Source organism: Tamandua tetradactyla, chromosome 3 (genome assembly GCF_023851605.1).
Source record: "Tamandua tetradactyla isolate mTamTet1 chromosome 3, mTamTet1.pri, whole genome shotgun sequence".
In the NCBI taxonomy this organism is placed as follows: Eukaryota; Metazoa; Chordata; class Mammalia; order Pilosa; family Myrmecophagidae; genus Tamandua; species Tamandua tetradactyla.
The window spans coordinates 142,956,747-142,975,294 of NC_135329.1; the positions used below are offsets into that span (position 1 = coordinate 142,956,747).

The following is an 18,548-nucleotide window of genomic DNA, read 5'->3' on the forward strand; positions in this document are numbered from 1 at the left end:
AAATTTATTTTAACATTTGTTCCCCTATTATTTATTTTTATTCCATATGTTTTACTCATCTGTTATAAGGTAGATAAAAGGAACATCAGACACAAGGTTTTCATAATCACACAGTCACATTGTGAAAGCTATATCATTATACAATCATCTTCAAGAAACATGGCTACTGGAACACAGCTCTTCATTTTCAGGACGTTCCCTCCAGCCTCTTCATTACATCATGACATACAAGGTGATTTTATTTAATGCATAAGAATAACCTCCAGGATAACCTCTCGACTCTGGAATCTCTCAGTCACTGACACTTTATTTTGTCTCATTTCACTCTTCCCCCTTTTGGTCAAGAAGGTTTTCTCAATCTCTTGATGCTGAGTCTCAGCTCATTCTAGGATTTCTGTCCCACCCTGCCAGGAAGGTCCATACCCCTGGGAGTCATGTCCTACATAGACAGGGGGAGGGCAGTGAGTTTGCTTGTTGTGTTGGTTGGAGAGAGAGGCCACATCTGAGCAGCAAAAGACGTTCTCTTGGGGGTGACTCTTAGGGCTAATTTTAAGTAGGCTTGACCTATCCTTATGGGGTTAAGTTTCATATGAACAAGCCCCAACATTGGGGGCTCAGCCTATTGCTTTGGTTGTCCCCAATGCTCATGAGAATATCAAGAATTCAACTTAGGGAAATTCAGTTTTCCCCTTTTCTCACCATTTCTTAAAGGGGATTCGTAAATACTTTAAAAGCACTTTTTTTTTTCTTTAGCTAAGACGAAAGAGATGGTTTATTATACACGTGTTACAACTGAGAACAGAACTAGTCCAGAACGTCACAGGTCCAGGGCAAAGGACCAAAAGGGGCTGTTTTGGTACAAACAAGATCTTTCACAGGTCTTCGTAAAGTTGGACAATTATTGGAAGTTCTAGATCCATTGAGAGAATCAAGACAGTAGCCTGCAGTCAATAACTCATATCAGCATCCTCAGCCTCTGGCATTCCATTATTTCTGCTCCCCTGGTCTCCATGGGTGCACACGCTAATGGTTTACTTGGACCTCTGCCTCATCTTTCTTCTTTTGCGCTTCAGCCTGCGTATCCACTTCTTCCTCCACTTGGCTCTCATGGCGCGGAGGTTTCTAGCAAGATGGCGCTACGGCCGAAAGAGCTAAAAACACTTTTTAAAAGTCAGTGTGCTGGTTTGAAAGGATATATGGACCCTAGAAAAGCCATACTTTAATCAAAATCCCATTTCATAAAGGCAGAATAATCCCTATTCAATTCTGTATGTTTGAAACTGTAATCAGATCATCTCCCTGGAGGTGTGATTTAATCAAGAGTGGTTGTTAAGCTGGATTAGGTGATGACATGTCTCTACCCATTTGGGTGGGTCTTGATAAGTTTCTGGAGTCCTATAAAAAAAAGAAACATTTTGGAGAATGAAGGAGATTCAGAGAGAGCAGAACAGAACGACATAGCCATGAGAAGCAGAGTCCACCAGCCAGCGACCTTTGGAGATGAAGGAAAATGTCTCCCAGGGATCTTCATAAAACAGGAAGTCAGGAGAAGAAGCTAACAGATGATGCTGTTTGCCATGTGCCTTTCCAGATGAGAGAAACTCTGTGTTCGCCATGTGCCTTCTCACTTGAGAAAGAAACCCTGAACTTCATCGGCCTTCTTGAACTAAGGTATCTTTCCCTGGATGCTTTCAATGGGACATTTCTATAGACTTGTTTTAACTGGGACATTTTCTCAGCCTTAGAACTGTAAACTAGTAACTTATTAAATTCCCCCTTTTAAAAGCCATTCTGTTTCTGGTATATTGCATTCCGGCAGCTAGCAAACTAGAATAGATTTTGGTACGGGAGAGTGGGGTACTGCTGCTGCAGTTTGCAAATACCAAACATGTTGGAACGGCTTTTTAAATGGATAAGGGGAAGATTTTGGAGGAGTTGTAAGGAGCTTGATAGAGAAGGCCTGGGATGCTTTGAAGAGACTGTTGGTAGAAACATGGACTCTAAAGAGACTTCTAACGGCTCTAGACAGAAATGAGGCATGCGCTATTGCAGACTGGAAGGAAGGTGATCCTTGTTTTAAAATAGCAGATAATCTGGCAATATTGATGAGTGGTTTTGGCTGGAAGGCAGATTTTAAAAGCCATGAACTTGGATATTTAGCAGAAGAGATCTCCAAATTAAATGTCGACTGTGTAGCCTGGTTTCTCCTTTCAGTTTATAGTGAAATGCGACAGGAAAGAGATAAGCTGAGAACTGAACTCTTGGGTACAAAGAAACCTGAAATTGATATTCTGGAAAATTCTGGGCTTCCAGGAAGGGAGACCCCAGAGAACAGTGTCCCACATGAGGTCTTGGCCAAATGTGGAACCAATCAGTCATTTTCAGAGAAAGCCAGGATTGGACATGGAGTTATTCAGGAAGGATTTATGGAAACTCCTTATGTCGGATGGGCATGGTCCAAGGCTACTTCATAGAAAGCCAACGAGAGTCGCTGCCAGTCTGTACTGGGGGGACTCAGAAAAGGGACACATTGGAGGAAAAATAACTTCAGAGGCAAAACCATGGAGGCTGAGGTCTGAAGTCAAGAAGCCTCAGGCCAAGAGAGGGGCCCCACCCAAGCCCGTGAAGAGGGTAAGTTTGCCCCGAAGGCAGAGGATGGGCCTTCCACCTAATTGCAGTGGAAGAGTTATGCCGCTTCAGGCCTTGGGGGCAGTGAAACACATCCTTTGGGTTTTGGGGAGTGCCTGGCTGCCACTACATGATGGGGTTGAGTGTATGCCTCAGAAATGGTAGAGAGCCCGGGTGCAGCCCAAAGGTGGTCTCCCCAGTGTCCCCCAAGGTTGTGTTTGGAGAGAGGCAGGACTCTGTGTAGGCCTTCAGAAAGGGTGGCACTGCTGCTTTCTAAAGCTCCAAAAATAAATGATTCTCAGACTTTGAAATCTAGTGGACTTTGCCCTGTGGGTTTTCGAAACTGTATGGGTCTGATGATCCCTGTGTTCCCTCCTTCCTATGGAAACGTGTATATGTATCCTACGACTGGTCCTTTGTATATTGGCAGCAAATAACTTGTTCTGAGTTTTACAGGTCCAGAGGAAATGGCGAAAATTTTGCCTTAGGACTGTCCATGTTTTTAACTAAGTTTGATGAGACTTTGTACTGATTTTAATCTTGTATTAATCTTGTACTCAAAATGTTACTAGAATTGTTTAAGGTTCTCTGTTATTGTTATGGAATGAATGTATTTTGTATACAGGGAAAACATGTCTTTTTTAGGGTTCACAGGGTGGAATGTGCTGGTTTGAAAGGATGTATAGACCCTAGAAAAGCCATGTTTTAATCAAAATCCCATTTCGTAAAGGCAGGATAATCCCTATTCAATACTGTATGTTTGAAACTGTAATCAGATCATCTCCCTGGAGATGTGATTTAATCAAGAGTGGTTGTTAAACTGGATTAGGTGATGACATGTCTCTACCCATTTGAGTGGGTCTTGATAAGTTTCTGGAGTCCTATAAAAAAGGAAAGATTTTGGAGAATGAGGAGATTCAGAGAGAGTAGAGCAGAACGACATAGTCACGAGAAGCAGAGTCCACCAGCCAGCGACCTTTGGAGATGAAGAAGGAAAATGCCTCCTGGGGATCTTCATGAAACAGGAAGTAAGGAGAAGAAGCTAGCAGATGACGCTGTTTGCCATGTGCCCTTCCAGATCAGAGAGGAGCCCTGACCATGTTCACCATGTGCCTTTCCAGATGAGAGAGAAACTCTGACTGTTCGCCATGTGCCTTCTCACTTGAGAGAGAAACCCTGAACTTCATCGGCCTTCTTGAACCAAGGTATCTTTCCCTGGATGCTTTCGATGGGACATTTCTATAGACTTGTTTTAATTGGGACATTTTCTCAGCCTTAGAACTGTAAACTAGCAACTTATTAAATTCCCCTTTTTAAAAGCCATTCTGTTTCTGGTATATTGCATTCCGGCAGCTAGCAAACTACAACAGTCAGGAAAGCCTTACTTCAATTAAACTTTAAATATCAAAGGCCTCCAGGAAAAGGGCCTTAAATTGTCATTGAAATTTTATGTTTACCCTAAAAGACAAGCAACATTTTGATATGACTTTACCTTCTTCACTCAAAGTTTTTGAATTTGTTGAAATTTCCTAACAAGTAAATGCACAATAGCATACTGGAAAAAGTACAGCAAGAGAAGTTAAATTTTAATATTTTCTTTGAAATGCCACATATGTGTTTGTTTGTCTGTCTGTCTGTCTCCCAGACAGGGCCATAACATGACTACCAGAATAGCAATTATCGGGTGATTATGTAATTTATTTCATTAACCTTGGTCCCACTACACTGAAGAAATGGGCATTCTCCCAAAAGGAAGTCATGAATTGGCACAGTAATGACACAAGTAAGAGGGAACAGGGTAAAGTGTGAACTGAATCAGTAGGCGGTCAAACAGAAAAACCTGGCTCCAGGAACTACAACACGCAGTGGACTACCTTGTTCTTCTGGATGGACTCGCACAGTTGAGTTTTCCTCTATTTTTTTTTTGGCTGCTGCTTCTTCTTCTTTTGACCATGGCATGTGATCCCTATCAAAAAATAAAAGATCATAAAACGTCTTTTTTTTTTTAACATTTTTTATTGTGAAATAAAATATATATACAAAAAAGTGATAGAGTTCAAAGTACATTTTTAAAAATACTTTTATTGTCAAACCTTAACAAACAAACAAACATTCTAAACATGGTATACAATCAGTGGCTTACAATATCATCACATAGTTGTGTATTCATCACCATGATCATTTTTTTGAATATATGCATCACTCCAGCAAAAGAAATAAAAAAGACTCATACATACCATACCCTTTACCCCTCTCTCTCGTTGACCACTATAATTTCAATCTACTCTATAACCTTTATCCCCCTATCATTTGTTTATTTTTATCCATATTTTTACTCATCTGTCCATATGCTAGATAAAAGGAGCATCAGATACAAGGTTTTCACAATCACACAGTCACACTGTAGAAGTTATATCATTATACAGTCATCTTCAAGAAACATGGCTACTGGAACACAGCTCAACAGTTTCAGGTATTTCCCTCTCTAGCCACTCCAATATGCCATAAACTAAAAAGGGGATTCAAAGTACATTTTAATAAGTAGTTACAGAACAAACTTCAAAGTATGATATGGGTTACAGATAAAACATGTTTCATAATTGGAAAAAGCAGAAAAAGGGTGACAAGAGGGTACATCTGTCATTCTAGATTAGCTGAAGACAAATGGCACCAGTTAATTCCATGTTGAATGAATATATTTTGCGTCAGATGTTCCTTCTGATACTGCTCGTAAAACCTTGAACTCCTAAAGTTCTCCTTTTAAAGAATGGTTCTGCTATAAGCCCCAGTCAACACCTGGAAATGGCTGCTGAAATACTATCTATCCCCAGAACATCCTGGTGCATTATTATTTGGGTGCTGGTACAGTTTGATATTTATACATAAAGTCAAAATTTAGAATAGGACATCCTTTAATGTTTTTTTCATGTTCCTTTATAAATACTTGCATTCCAAAACTGCTGTCAAACAGATACGGGTTTTAAAATATTTTGTACCTCCCTGTATTTGTCCTTTTTTAAAAAAAGGTAATTTTGGATTTGTTTTTCTTATAGTTGCTTTAATTTCTGTAAATGGATTCATTTACATTTAAATAGACTAGTTTATATGGCATAAAAAGAAGGGTCACTTTTTCTAAGATCTGGCACTCTCTGTAGGTATTTTTAGTTTCAGAATTCTTCCTACATGCACATCTATTATTTAGTGCTGCAAAATAATCCTTCTTGGAAAAGAAGCAACGCCTTTAAACAAAAAAAAGGTGTTTTTTGTTGTTTTGTTTTTACAAAGCTTGCATTTCCTTTGTTGCAGTAGACAAAACTATAAATGAGTAAAGCAATTCCCTGGAATAAACCATTTTTCTAAACAATAAAAAAAAATTGAATACTCTAAATTCAAGTTCCATCTAGACTATTGACAACTATAAGGAAAAAAAGCTCACATTATTATTATATGATATTTGTAGTCATCTCATTGATGAGAAAGGGATACATTATAAAATCCTCAGAGGTGCATCATTATGGTGATTGACAAGCTAACCAAATATTTAGTATAATCATAATTACTATAAACATAATTACTACCATTCATGATTAATGTGCCAGGCACTGTGGTAAAGTACGCTATATATATATCTTTCATATATAAAGATATCTTACTATCCTTTCAAAAACATTTTGGGGGGGAATAATCATGCTCGTTATAGATGAGGAACCAAAGATTTAATAAGGCGATCATGGTTATACAGCTGATAAGCAGCAGAACCAGAATTCAAATCCAAGCTGGTCTCACTTCAAAGGCCACTCTCTTAACCAAAGTTATTATTATTGTACCAAGGTAGTGGGGGACACCAAGAGATTTAAGACTTAATCCTTGCTCTTCACAGGTTTATATTCTAGTAATGCAGGCAGATGAACAAAAAGTAAATGATAATACAATGTAGCAAACTTGGTTTGCACCAGATGAGTGGCTGTATGGTTAGTTAGTAGCAGCTGGGGAAATTAGGAAGGCTTAATGGAGGAGGTGAGTTTGAGTTTAGGTTAGAGGGAAGGTAGATGGGACAATTACACATGTAATTATAAAGCTGGGAATATGGAGAGTTTGGTTCTCTTGAGTAACTGCAAATGAAGCTGGAAGCTGGGAAATGGTCAGATTTCAGAGGATCTTACATGTGGGGCTGGACAATTTAGCACTGTGTAGGACACAATCAAGTGGGGAGGGAATGGAGGAAGGGAGATCAATTAGAAGGACATTGCTGCTGTATAAGGAATAATGAGTCCCGTGACTGAGGTGATATGGACCTCAGTGGAAAACAGAAGGGAAGAAATGGAGGGAAGACATAATAAAGGAATTTGTAGTTATAACCTGGAGATGAACTAGATGTTTGGGAGAACAATAAACGTCAAGAATGATTCTGGGGTTTTTAAAACTGAGTTTTTGAGAAAGTGGGGCTGATGGCGACAATAAGGAGCTGGTCTGAGTTGAATGATGATAAGCGTGGTACTGTTTTAAATCATATTGTACTACCTTGGTACAACAATAATAACTTTGGTTAAGAGGATGGCCTTTGAAGTGAGACCAGCTTGGATTTGAATTCTGGTTCTGCTGCTTATCAACTGTATGACCATGATCGCCTTATTAAATCTTTGGTTCCTCATCTATAACGAGCACGATTATTCCCCCCCAAAATGTTTTTGAAAGGATTAAGTAAGATATTTATATATATATATGTAAGATATATATAGCATACTTTACCACAGTGCCTGGCACATTAATCATGAATGGTAGCAATTATGTTTATAGTAATTATGATCATACTAAATATTTGGTTAGCTTGTCAATCACCATAATGATGCACCTCTGAGGATTTTATAATGTATCCCAGATACGAGAGGGTATACCCCCAGTGATCAGGATATAGATATACCACTGAAAGGTAAGAAACTACTTCCTTTTTTTTTCTTTTTTTGCATTGGCAGGCTCCAGGAATCGAACCTGGGTTGTCTCCGGCTCAGCAGGGAAGAATTCTTGCCAATGAGCCACCACTGCACCACCTGGAACTGCTTCCTTTTAAGAAGCATAAAAACTGGTATACTGAGGTCCCCAGGAAAAACAAATTTAAAATCTGAGTTTCAGAGACATAAATCTAACTACCAATATTTCAGATAAAATCCAATCATATAAATCCAAATAATTAAGCAGCTTTGCTACTTGTTTTAATGACTGAGATTGGAACAGATTTTTGTTTTGACTTTATTTTAATATATGTAAGCAATCCTGTATAACTTGAGGCTGGCGACTATACTTTATATGCCATGTGTATATAGAGAATATTATTAAATGAGAGTTATAACATTAAAGCAATAAGATATTCACTTAAAAATAGTATTATTAAAGCTAGAGACAAGCTTCTCACTTAAAAATTTTTACAATATACAGGAAAGAAAATAGAACAATCCATTTCCTCGTAAAAAATCAAGCTGTGAGACAATGAGAGTGTATGTGTTCTTTAGCTTTAAGTATTTGTTTTAAACTGCTACTTTAACTTGCTTCTTCCTGAGTATTTAATAGTTTAGTTATTTCTTAAATTGCTGTAACTTCCTTATACAGTTCTTTATGTTGCCTCATTTTCTTAACTTCAAAGTGAGGGAAATATTACACCCTACACTCCTGCACAACAATTTTCCATTGTACAGTTACAAAAACTCCCACAAGAACCTATAAAATGCTTCCACTTAAGTTATGAAAACTTCTTCCAGGTCTGGAGCTTTAGAGAAGTTTTCTTATATTTGAAGAGCTATAGCAAACCTGATAGCTGGCAATAAGAATCACTTATGTTTTTATAAGTAATAAGTACAAATACAACAAATTTTAAGCATAGAGACAAATAAACTGAAAAATAAACAGGCACTTAACAACAACCAAAGAAAAAAGTTGTTCATACTGTTTAACCCATGAATTGTAGTTTTGGGAATTTAGCATAATGAAGTAACTCAAAAGAACAGAGAAGTTAAATGTACAAAGATATTCACTGAAACATTAAATATAATAGCAAAAATACTGGTAACAACTTCAGTGATAATGGGGTGAAAAAATTATGTTAACTCTAAGTAATATTATGTAGATTTTTAAAATATATATATATAATAAAGGCTATGAAACATGGAAAAGTATATATGAGAGAATGTGAAATTTTAACAAATCATGAATTGTATATATATTATAATTACAGCTATATAAAATTTTATACACATTAGATGATGATTCTAAACAGTAAAATGAAAACTATTAAGTTAAAATAGTGGGGTAAGAGAAAACTGTCTTAAAATTCCCTTAACTATCAGTAAAGCTCCTTCGAACACAGATCATTTTAAAAAACCATAAATTTACATAAAAACTATATTGTATGTTTAAGACATATGATGATCATGAAAACTTTACATTGTCCTTCTTGGGGACTAAAACCCAGCAATCCTTTGATAAAAAGGAGGATACATTTTCTTTTGAAAAATCAAAAATTAAAGAGAACTGAGCAGAAAATACAAAATATACTTAATTTTTTCCTGAAAATTTGAATTTGAGAAAAAGAAATCTCAAACATAAAAGATAGGATTTTTGAGTAAGAAAATCTTCACAAATGGCTGGTGATACTAGTCTCATAATTTTGTGGTAGTCAGCTGTCCTAGGACCTCAATACATATCTCTCTCTATCTATATCTCTCTGTCTCTCTCTCTCTCGCTATCTCTATCTCTATCTAAAGAAAGAGATTTTTTGCACGGGCAGGCACCAGGAATTGAACCCAGGTCTCCAGCATGGCAGGCAAGAATTCTGCCACTGAGCCACCATTGCACCACCCCATAGTTATATATTTTTAAAATTTCCTATTCTATCTCTATGGTACATTTGAATGATAAGTCCTTGCTTTGGCTTTAGGTTGATGAGAAATGAGTCTAATTAATTGTGTACTTGGTTGGGTTTGGAAAAGTTAAAACGTACACCAATTGTCCAGCTTGGGTACTTACATTTTTTGAGGATCCTACCCATAGAAAATTCTGCTGTTTATGGTGCTGATCCCTACTAAAATTGTTAATAATCAGATATCAACCAAAAAACACCTAAAGGAAATTATGTGGACAGAATGTTTTCTAGTCTTTGTCATTAATGTGTATGTAAAAGTCTCACTGTACAACGTAATTTAAAGACGAATTTGACAAAGGTATTAGGTTGCTAGTGAATTAAAAATAAAATATCCTTAGGTAAATGAAAGAAATGGAGTTTATTAGTTTTAGCCTAAAACTATTTCAATAATTCTTAATTCTATAACAAATTCATACTTATTACAATTACCATTAAGATACCAAAGGCAAATTTTACAAAGAACTTTACTTATTTAAATAAATATCTTAATATTAAAGTCTTTATTTTTTCAAATTTTCCATCCTGTATTTGTGCGCATGCACACACACACATGCAAATATTTGTCTATTTAACTACAAAATCTTCATAATTATGACTTTAATCTGCTATATAAACTTGTGCTTCTGTCCATGGGGTAGATTGAATTGTGTACCCCAGTTTGGACATGTTCTTGGTCTTAGTCTACATTTTGGTGGGTATGAACCCACTGTAGATAAGAGTTTTCATGACATTCCAGTTAAGGTATGACCCAACTGAATAAGGTTGGGCTTTAACCTGGATTACTGAGATCCTTTATAAGCAGAGTGAAATTCAGATATAGAGAGTGACAGTCACAGGGAGCAGCCAGAAAATGGAAGTCAACAGAACCTGGAAGAAAAGGAAGACACTGCCGTGTGTATTGCCATATTACAGAACAGTCAAGGACCAAGGGTTGCCGGAACCAGCCTCAAAATGCCACAGTCTTCAGTGAGTGGAAAAGTATTTGCAAAGCCCCCTTTGGGGAATGGTGAGAACGGGGAGAAATTCAACTTCCCCAAGATGAATTCTTGATATTCTCACAAGCAGTGTGGACAACCAAAGCTATAGGCTGAGCCCCCAGTCTTGGGGTTTGTTCATATGAAACTTAACCCCACAAAGGATAGGTCAAGCCTACTTAAAATTTAGGCCTAAGAGTCACCCCCAAGAGAGCCTCTTTTGTTGCTCAGATGTGGCCTCTCTCTCCAGCCAACACAACAAGCAGTCTCAGCACCCTCCCCCTCTCTATGTGGGACATGACTCCCAGGGGTGTGGATCTTCTTGGCAATGTGGGACAGAGATCTTGGAATGAGCTGAGACTCAGCATCAAGGGACTGAGAAAAACCCTAGAATGAGCTGAGACTTAGCATCAAGGGATTGAGAAAACCTTCTCCATCAAAAGGGGGAAGAGGAAAATGAGACAAAGTGTCAATGGCTGAGAGATTCCAAACAGAGTCGAAAGGTTATCCTGGAGGTTATTCTTATGCATCAAGTAGATATCATCTAGTTATTCAAGATGTAATGGAGAGGCTGGAGGGAACAGCCTGAAAATGTACAGCTGTGTTCCAGTAGCCATGTTTCTTGATGATGACTGAATAATGATATAGCTGCCACAATATTACTGTGTGATTGTGAAAACCTTGTGTCTGATGCTCCTTTTATCTACCTTGTCAACAAAGGAGTAGAACATATGGAATAAAAAAAAATAATAGGGGGAACAAATGCTAAAATAAATTTAGTTTGAAATGCTAGTGATCAATGAAAGCAAGGGGTAAGGGGTATGATAGGTATAATCTTTTTTTTTCTTTCCTGTGTTCATTTTATTTCTTTTTCTATTGTCTTTTTATTTCTTTTTCTGAATTAACGCAAATGTTCTAAGAAATGATGAATATGCAACTAAGTGATGATATTGTGAATTACTGATTATGTATGTTGGTGTTTTAATTGGTTTCTTAATTTTTTAATTAATAAATAAATTTTTTAAAAATGCCACAGTCTTTGGGGAGAAAGCATCTCCTTGCTGATGCCTCAGTTTTGGACTTATCTTAGGCTCAAAACTATGAGACCATAAATTGCCATTGTTTAAGACAACCCATAGTGTGGTATTTGTGCAGGATTGTGGTACTTGAGAGAAGAGAAATGAAAAACACTCTCACACTTTCCCTGGCTTTCTGTCTAGCGACAGTTTCTAGTCTGTGGTGCAGAAAGGCGGTGCCCAATCAAACAGCGGTTGAGTTGAGGAGGCAGAGACCAGAGTTCAGAGTTGCTGAGATGGTGAGAATTTGTGTGGCAGAATACTGAAGGAGCTGGACAGAGGAGATGGTCCCTGAAGTCTGCCACAGAGTTCCCTTCTTTTTTTAAGTGTTTTTACAGCTGAGTGCTGCTGTTCATCCACAGGGCAAGACTCCACATGGCTTGGTAGAGAGAGAGGATTCTGGGATTGGGGCACAGAGCTAACTGGAGATAGGCAGTATCGTGCTGGGAGACACTGAAATTCTAAGCCAGAGTGAAAAGACCTCTCTAAATACCTTGGAGTATTCAGTTAAGAACTGGAAATGCCACACCATAGGAATAAGAACCACACCAGACTCGGGACAATACTAAAATAGTCCCAGCCTTAAAAAGCCTAAAATCTAACCGGTCAGGACCAAGAAGATCTGGCAGTAATTTAATCACCTATTAGAAAAACCTCAATAACTTTAAAGAAAGACAGTCTAACACAGACTCAATATAAGATTTCATCCATAAGGTCTACATTTTTAATAAAAAACTATTAATCAAGCAAAAAGGTGGTCAATAAATAAAGACTTTGAGATGACCCAAATGTTAGAATTAGTAGACAAGTACTTTAAAACAGCTTTTAGAAATATGTTTGAGGATTTAAAGGAAAAGACGGACAGAATAAATGAATAGATGGGGGGAAATCTCAGCAAAGACAGAAATCATTTTTTTAAAAGGGAATTCTAGAGCTAACACATATATAATACTTGAAATAAAAAATTCACTCAGTAGTCTTAACAGTTTATGGATACTACAGAAGAAAGAAAGGGTCAGCATACTCAGAGGCAGGTAAATAGAAATTAATGTAAACTGAAGGATAGTGAGAAAAAAGATTGAAAAAAATGTACTATCCTTAGCAAATTGTGGGATAATACTAATTGGTCTAAAAAAACACAATTGAAGTTTCAGAAATAGAGGAGAGAAAGAATGGGTAAGAAAAAAACTGAAGAAACATGGCTGAAAGTTTTCCAAATTTGATTAAAAAAAAACACCCTGGAGAGCCTTTTGAGGGATCGGATACTGTCGCACTGCCACGGGTTCCTCCTCCAGAGCTACTACTAGGTGACCAGAAACAGTGCAGAACAGCTCCTGGGGCCACGGCAGGGACCATACACACAGCGTACCCCAGTCTGGACTGGCTGGACCATCTGCGAGACTCCACTGAGGTGAGCTCCCCGAGCGGCGCGTGCCTCCCCGGGCCGCAGCGGCTGGCGGCTGGCGCCCCTCCCTCCCTCCTTCCCGGACTGGCTGAGAGTCTCAGAGAGGCAAGTTTCCCAAGCCGTGGCGGCCAGCGCCCCTCTTTCACGGGCGGCTTCCCGGACCGGCTATGAGTCTTGGATCGGCGAGTTCCCCAAGCCGCGGCGGCCGGCGACTGGTGCCCCTCCCCCACAGGCGGCTTACCGGTCCGGCGGCGAGTCTCAGATCAGCGAGTTCCCCGGGCCGTGGCGGCCAGCGACCGGTACCCCTCCCCCACAGGTGGCTGCCCAGAGGGAGAGGAGGGAGTTTCCGACAGTGGGAGGGACTGGGTCCAACCAAACACCAATAGTGGCATTAATAAAGGAGCCACAACATCTTTTGCTGGTGGGACCTGCAGACAGACAAGCGCCACCTACTGGGCAGGATAAAAAAAACAGAGCCCAGGACTTCCGGAGAAGATGGCGGCTTAGTAAGACGCGCGGGTCTTAGTTCCTCCTCCAGAAAAGCAACTAAAGAAAGAGAAACAATACGAAACAGCTCCCGGAGTCACGACAGAGACCAAAAAGACAGCGTACCCCATTCTGGAACAGCTGAATGGGCAGGGAGAATCTTCTGCGGTGAGATACCCGAGGGGCGCGCGTTTTCCTGGCTGGGGCGGCTGGCGACTGGGGTCCCCTCCACGCACGTGGCTCCCCGGTCTGACTGGGAACGTTGGATAGCGGGGCCCTCCCGTCACGCTTGGCGTTTCGGGCCAGCTGGGCAATTAGGACCGGCACTCTCCCAAGCCGCGGCGGCCAGCGACCCCCGCCTCCACGCGCGGTTTCCCGGGCCGACTGCCGTGCAGACAGACGAGCGCCATGAGCGCCACCTACTGGGCAGGAAAAGAAAAACAGAGCCCAGAGATTTCACAGAAAAACCTTTCAACCAACTGGGTCCCACACCCAGGGAAATCTGATCAAATGCCCAGACACCAGCAGAAAATAATGGATGACGCTCGGAAAATTGAAGATATGGCCCAGTCAAAGGAACAAACCAATAGTTCAAATGAGATACAGGAGCTGAGACAACTAATGCTGAATATACGAACAGAAATGGAAAAACTCTTCAAAAACCAAATCAATAAATTGAGGGAAGACATGAAGAAGACATGGGCTGAACAAAAAGAAGAAATAGAAAATCTGAAAAAACAAATCACAGAACTTATGGGAGTGAAGGACAAAGAAGAAAAAATGGAAAAAACAATGGATATCTACAATGGTAGATCTAAAGAGACAGAAGCTACAATTAGTGAACTGGAGGATGGAACAACTGAATTCCAAAAAGAAACAGAAACTATAGGGAAAAGAATGGAAAAACTTGAGCAGGGGATCAGGGAACTGAATGACAATATGAAGCGCACAAATATACGTGTTGTGGGTGTCCCAGAAGGAGAAGAGAAGGGAAAAGGAGGAGAAAAACTAATGAAAGAAATTATCACTGAAAATTTCCCAACTCTTATGAAACACCTAAATTTGCAGATCCAAGAAGTGCAGCGCACCCCAAAGAGAATAGACCCAAATAGGCGTTCTCCAAGACACTTACTAGTTAGAATGTCAGAGGTCAAAGAGAAAGAGAGGATCTTGAAAGCAGCAAGAGAAAAACAATCTGTCACATACAAGGGAAACCCAATAAGACTATGTGTAGATTTCTCAGCAGAAACCATGGAAGCTAGAAGACAGTGGGATGATATATTTAAATTACTAAAAGAGAAAAACTGCCAACCAAGACTCCTATATCCAGCAAAATTGTCCTTCAAAAATGAAGGAGAAATTAAAACATTTATAGACAAAAAGTCACTGAGAGAATTTGTGACCAAGAGACCAGCTCTGCAAGAAATACTAAAGGGAGCACTAGAGTCAGAGACGAAAAGACAGAAGAGAGAGGTATGGAGTAAAGTGTAGAAAGAAGGAAAATCAGATATGATATATATAATACAAAAGCCAAAATGGTAGAGGAAAATATTATCCAAACAGTAATAATACTAAAAGTTAATGGACTGAATTTCCCAATCAAAAGACATAGAATGGCAGAATGGATTACGACCCAGCAATACCACTGCTAGGTATCTACTCAAAGGACTTAAGGGCAAAGACACAGACGGACATTTGCACACCGGTGTTTATAGCAGCATTATCTACAATTGCAAAGAGATGGAAACAGCCAAAATGTTCATCTACAGACGAGTGGCTAAACAAACTGTGGCGTATACCTACGATGGAATATTATGCAGCTTTAAGACAGACTAAACTTATGAAGCATGCAATAACATGGATGGACCTAGAGAACATTATGCTGAGTGAGTCTAGCCCAAAACTAAAGGGCAAATACTGTAAGGTCCCACTGATGTGAACCGACATTCGAGAATCAGCTTGGAATATATCATTGGTAACAGAGACCAGCAGGAGTTAGAAACAGGGTAAGATAATGGGTAATTGGAGCTGAAGGGATACAGACTGTGCAACAGGACTAGATACAAAAACTCAAAAATGGACAGCACAATAATACCTAAGTGTAATGTAACTAGGTTGGAACACTGAATGAAGCTGCACCTGAAATATGGTTTTTTGTTTGCTTGTTTGTGTGTTTGTATCTTTTGTTTTCTTTTTCTTTTTCCTTTATATATATATATTATTAGTATTATTTTTTTAATTCTCTTCTCTATATTAACATTCTATATCTTTTTCTGCTGTTTTGCTAGTTCTTTTCCTAAATCGATGCAAATGTACTAAGAAATGATGATCATACATCTATGTGATGATACTAAGAATTACTGAGCGCATTTGTAGAATGGAATGATTTTTAAATGTTGTGTTAATTTCTTTTCTTTTTTTTGATTAATAAAAAAAAAAAAAAAAAAAAAACAGAGCCCAGAGACTTCACAGGAAAATCTTTCAACCTGCTGGGTCTCACGCTCAGGGAAATCTGATTAAATGTCCAGATGCCAGCAAAAAATAACAAATGACACCAGGAAAATTGAAGATATGGCCCAGTTAAAGGAACAAACCAATTCCTCAAATGAGATACAGGAGCTGAGACAACTAATTCTGAATATACGAAGAGAAATGGAAAACCTCTTCAAAAACCAAATTGATAAATTGAGGGAGGACATGAAGAAGGCAAGGGAAAAACAAAAAGAAGAAATGGAAAGTCTGAAAAAACAAATCACAGAACTTATGGGAATGAAAGATACAGTAGAAGAGATGAAAAAACAATGGAAACCTACAATGGTAGATTTCAAGAGACAGAGGTTAGAATTAGTGAACTGGAGGATGGAACATCTAAAATCCAAAAAGAAACAGAAACTATAGGGAAAAGAATGGACAAATTTGAGCAGGGGCTCAGGGAACTGAATGATAATATGAAGCGCACAAATATACGTGTTGTGGGTGTCCGAGAAGAGAAGGGAAAAGGAGGAGAAAAACTAATGGAAGAAATTATCACTGGAAATTTCCCAACTCTTATGAAAGACCTAAAATTACAGATCCAAAAAGTGCAACGCACCCCAAAGAGAATAGATCCAAATAGGCGTTCTCCAAGACACTTACTAGTTAGAATGTCAGAGGTCAAAGAGAAAGAGAGGATCTTGAAAGCAGCAAGAGAAAAACAATCCATCACATACAACGGAAACCCAATAAGACTATGTGTAGATTTCTCAGCAGAAACCATGGAGGCAAGAAGACAGTGGGATGATATATTTAAATAACTAAAAGAGAAAAACTGCCAACCAAGACTTCTATATCCAGCAAAATTGTCCTTCAAAAATGAGGGAGAAATTAAAACATTTTCAGACAAAAAGTCACTGAGAGAATTTGTGACCAAGAGACCAGCTCTGCAAGAAATACTAAAGGGAGCACTAGAGTCAGATACAAAAAGACAGAAGAGAGAGGTGTGGAGAAGAGTGTAGAAAGAAGGAAAATCAGATATGATATATATAATAAAAAAGGCAAAATGGTAGAGGAAAGTATTACCCAAACAGTAATAACACTAAATGTTAATGGACTGAATTCCCCAATCAAAAGACATAGACTGGCAGAATGAATTAAAAAACAGGATCCTTTTATATGCTGTCTACAGGAAACACATCTTAGACCCAAAGATAAACATAGGTTGAAAGTGAAAGGTTGGGAAAAGATATTTCATGCAAATAACAACCAGAAAAGAGCAGGAGTAGCTATACTAATATCCAACAAATTAGACTTCAAATGTAAAACAGTTAAAAGAGACAAAGAAGGATACTATCTACTAATAAAAGGAACAATTAAACAAGAAAACATAACAATCATAAATACTTACGCACCGAACCAGAATGCCCCAAAATACGTGAGGAATACACTACAAATACTGAAAAGGGAAATAGACACATCTACCATAGTAGTTGGGGACTTCAATTCCCCTCTCTCATCAATGGACAGAACATCTAGACAGAGGATCAATAAAGAAATAGAGAATTTGAATATTACAATAAATGAGCTAGACTTAACAGACATTTATAGGACATTACACCCCACAACAGCAGGATGCACCTTTTTCTCAAGTGCTCATGGATCATTCTCAAAGATAGACCATATGCTGGGTCACAAAGCAAGTCTCAACAAACTGAAAAAGACTGAAATCATACACAACACTTTCTCAGATCATAAAGGAATGAAGTTGGAAATCAATAATAGGCAGAGCACCAGAAAATTCACAAATACATGGAGGCTCAACAACACACTCTTAAACAACCAGTGGGTCAAGGAAGAAATCACAAGAGAAATTAGTAAATATCTCGAGGTGAATGAAAATGAAAACACAACATATCAAAACCTATGGGACGCAGCAAAGGCAGTGCTAAGAGGGAAATTTATTGCCCTAAATGCCTATATCAGAAAAGAAGAAAGGGCAAAAATTCGGGAATTAACTGTCCACTTCGAAGAACTGGAGAAAGAATAGCAAACTAACCCCAAAGCAAGCAAAAGGAAAGAAGTAACAAAGATTAGAGCAGAAATAAACGAAATTGAGAACATGAAAACAATAGAGAAAATCAATAAGACCAGAAGTTGGTTCTATGAGAAAATCAACAAGATTGATGGGCCCTTAGCAAGACTGACAAAAAGAAGAAGAGAGAGGATGCAAATAAATAGGATCAGAAATGGAAGAGGAGACATAACCACTGACCTCACAGAAATAAAGGAGGTAATAACAGGATACTATGAATAACTTTATGCTAATAAATACAACAATGTAGATGAAATGGACAAGTTCCTAGAAAGACATGAACAACCAACTTTGACTCAAGAAGAAATAGATGACCTCAACAAACCAATCACAAGTAAAGAAATTGAATCAGTCATTCAAAAGCCTCCGAAAAAGAAAAGTCCAGGACAGACAGCTTCACATGTGAATTCTACCAAATACTTCAGAAAGAATTAGTACCAACCCTGCTCAAACTCTTCAAAAAAATTGAAGTGGAGGGAAAGCTACCTAATTCATTCTA

The 18,548-nt window shown here is 38.5% G+C and overlaps 1 protein-coding gene across 4 annotated transcripts in view; it reads right to left on the bottom strand.

The window, feature by feature from the left end:
* The window catches only part of METTL8 (methyltransferase 8, tRNA N3-cytidine), a 147,530-nt gene that overhangs the window by 106,109 nt on the left and 22,873 nt on the right, over positions 1–18,548 (bottom strand). For all 4 annotated transcript variants that reach the window (XM_077154124.1, XM_077154126.1, XM_077154125.1 and 1 more), the window contains exon 3: positions 4,503–4,594. In XM_077154124.1, the coding sequence (XP_077010239.1) occupies positions 4,503–4,594 (92 nt within the window). The remainder of the gene's footprint in view (positions 1–4,502; positions 4,595–18,548) is intronic.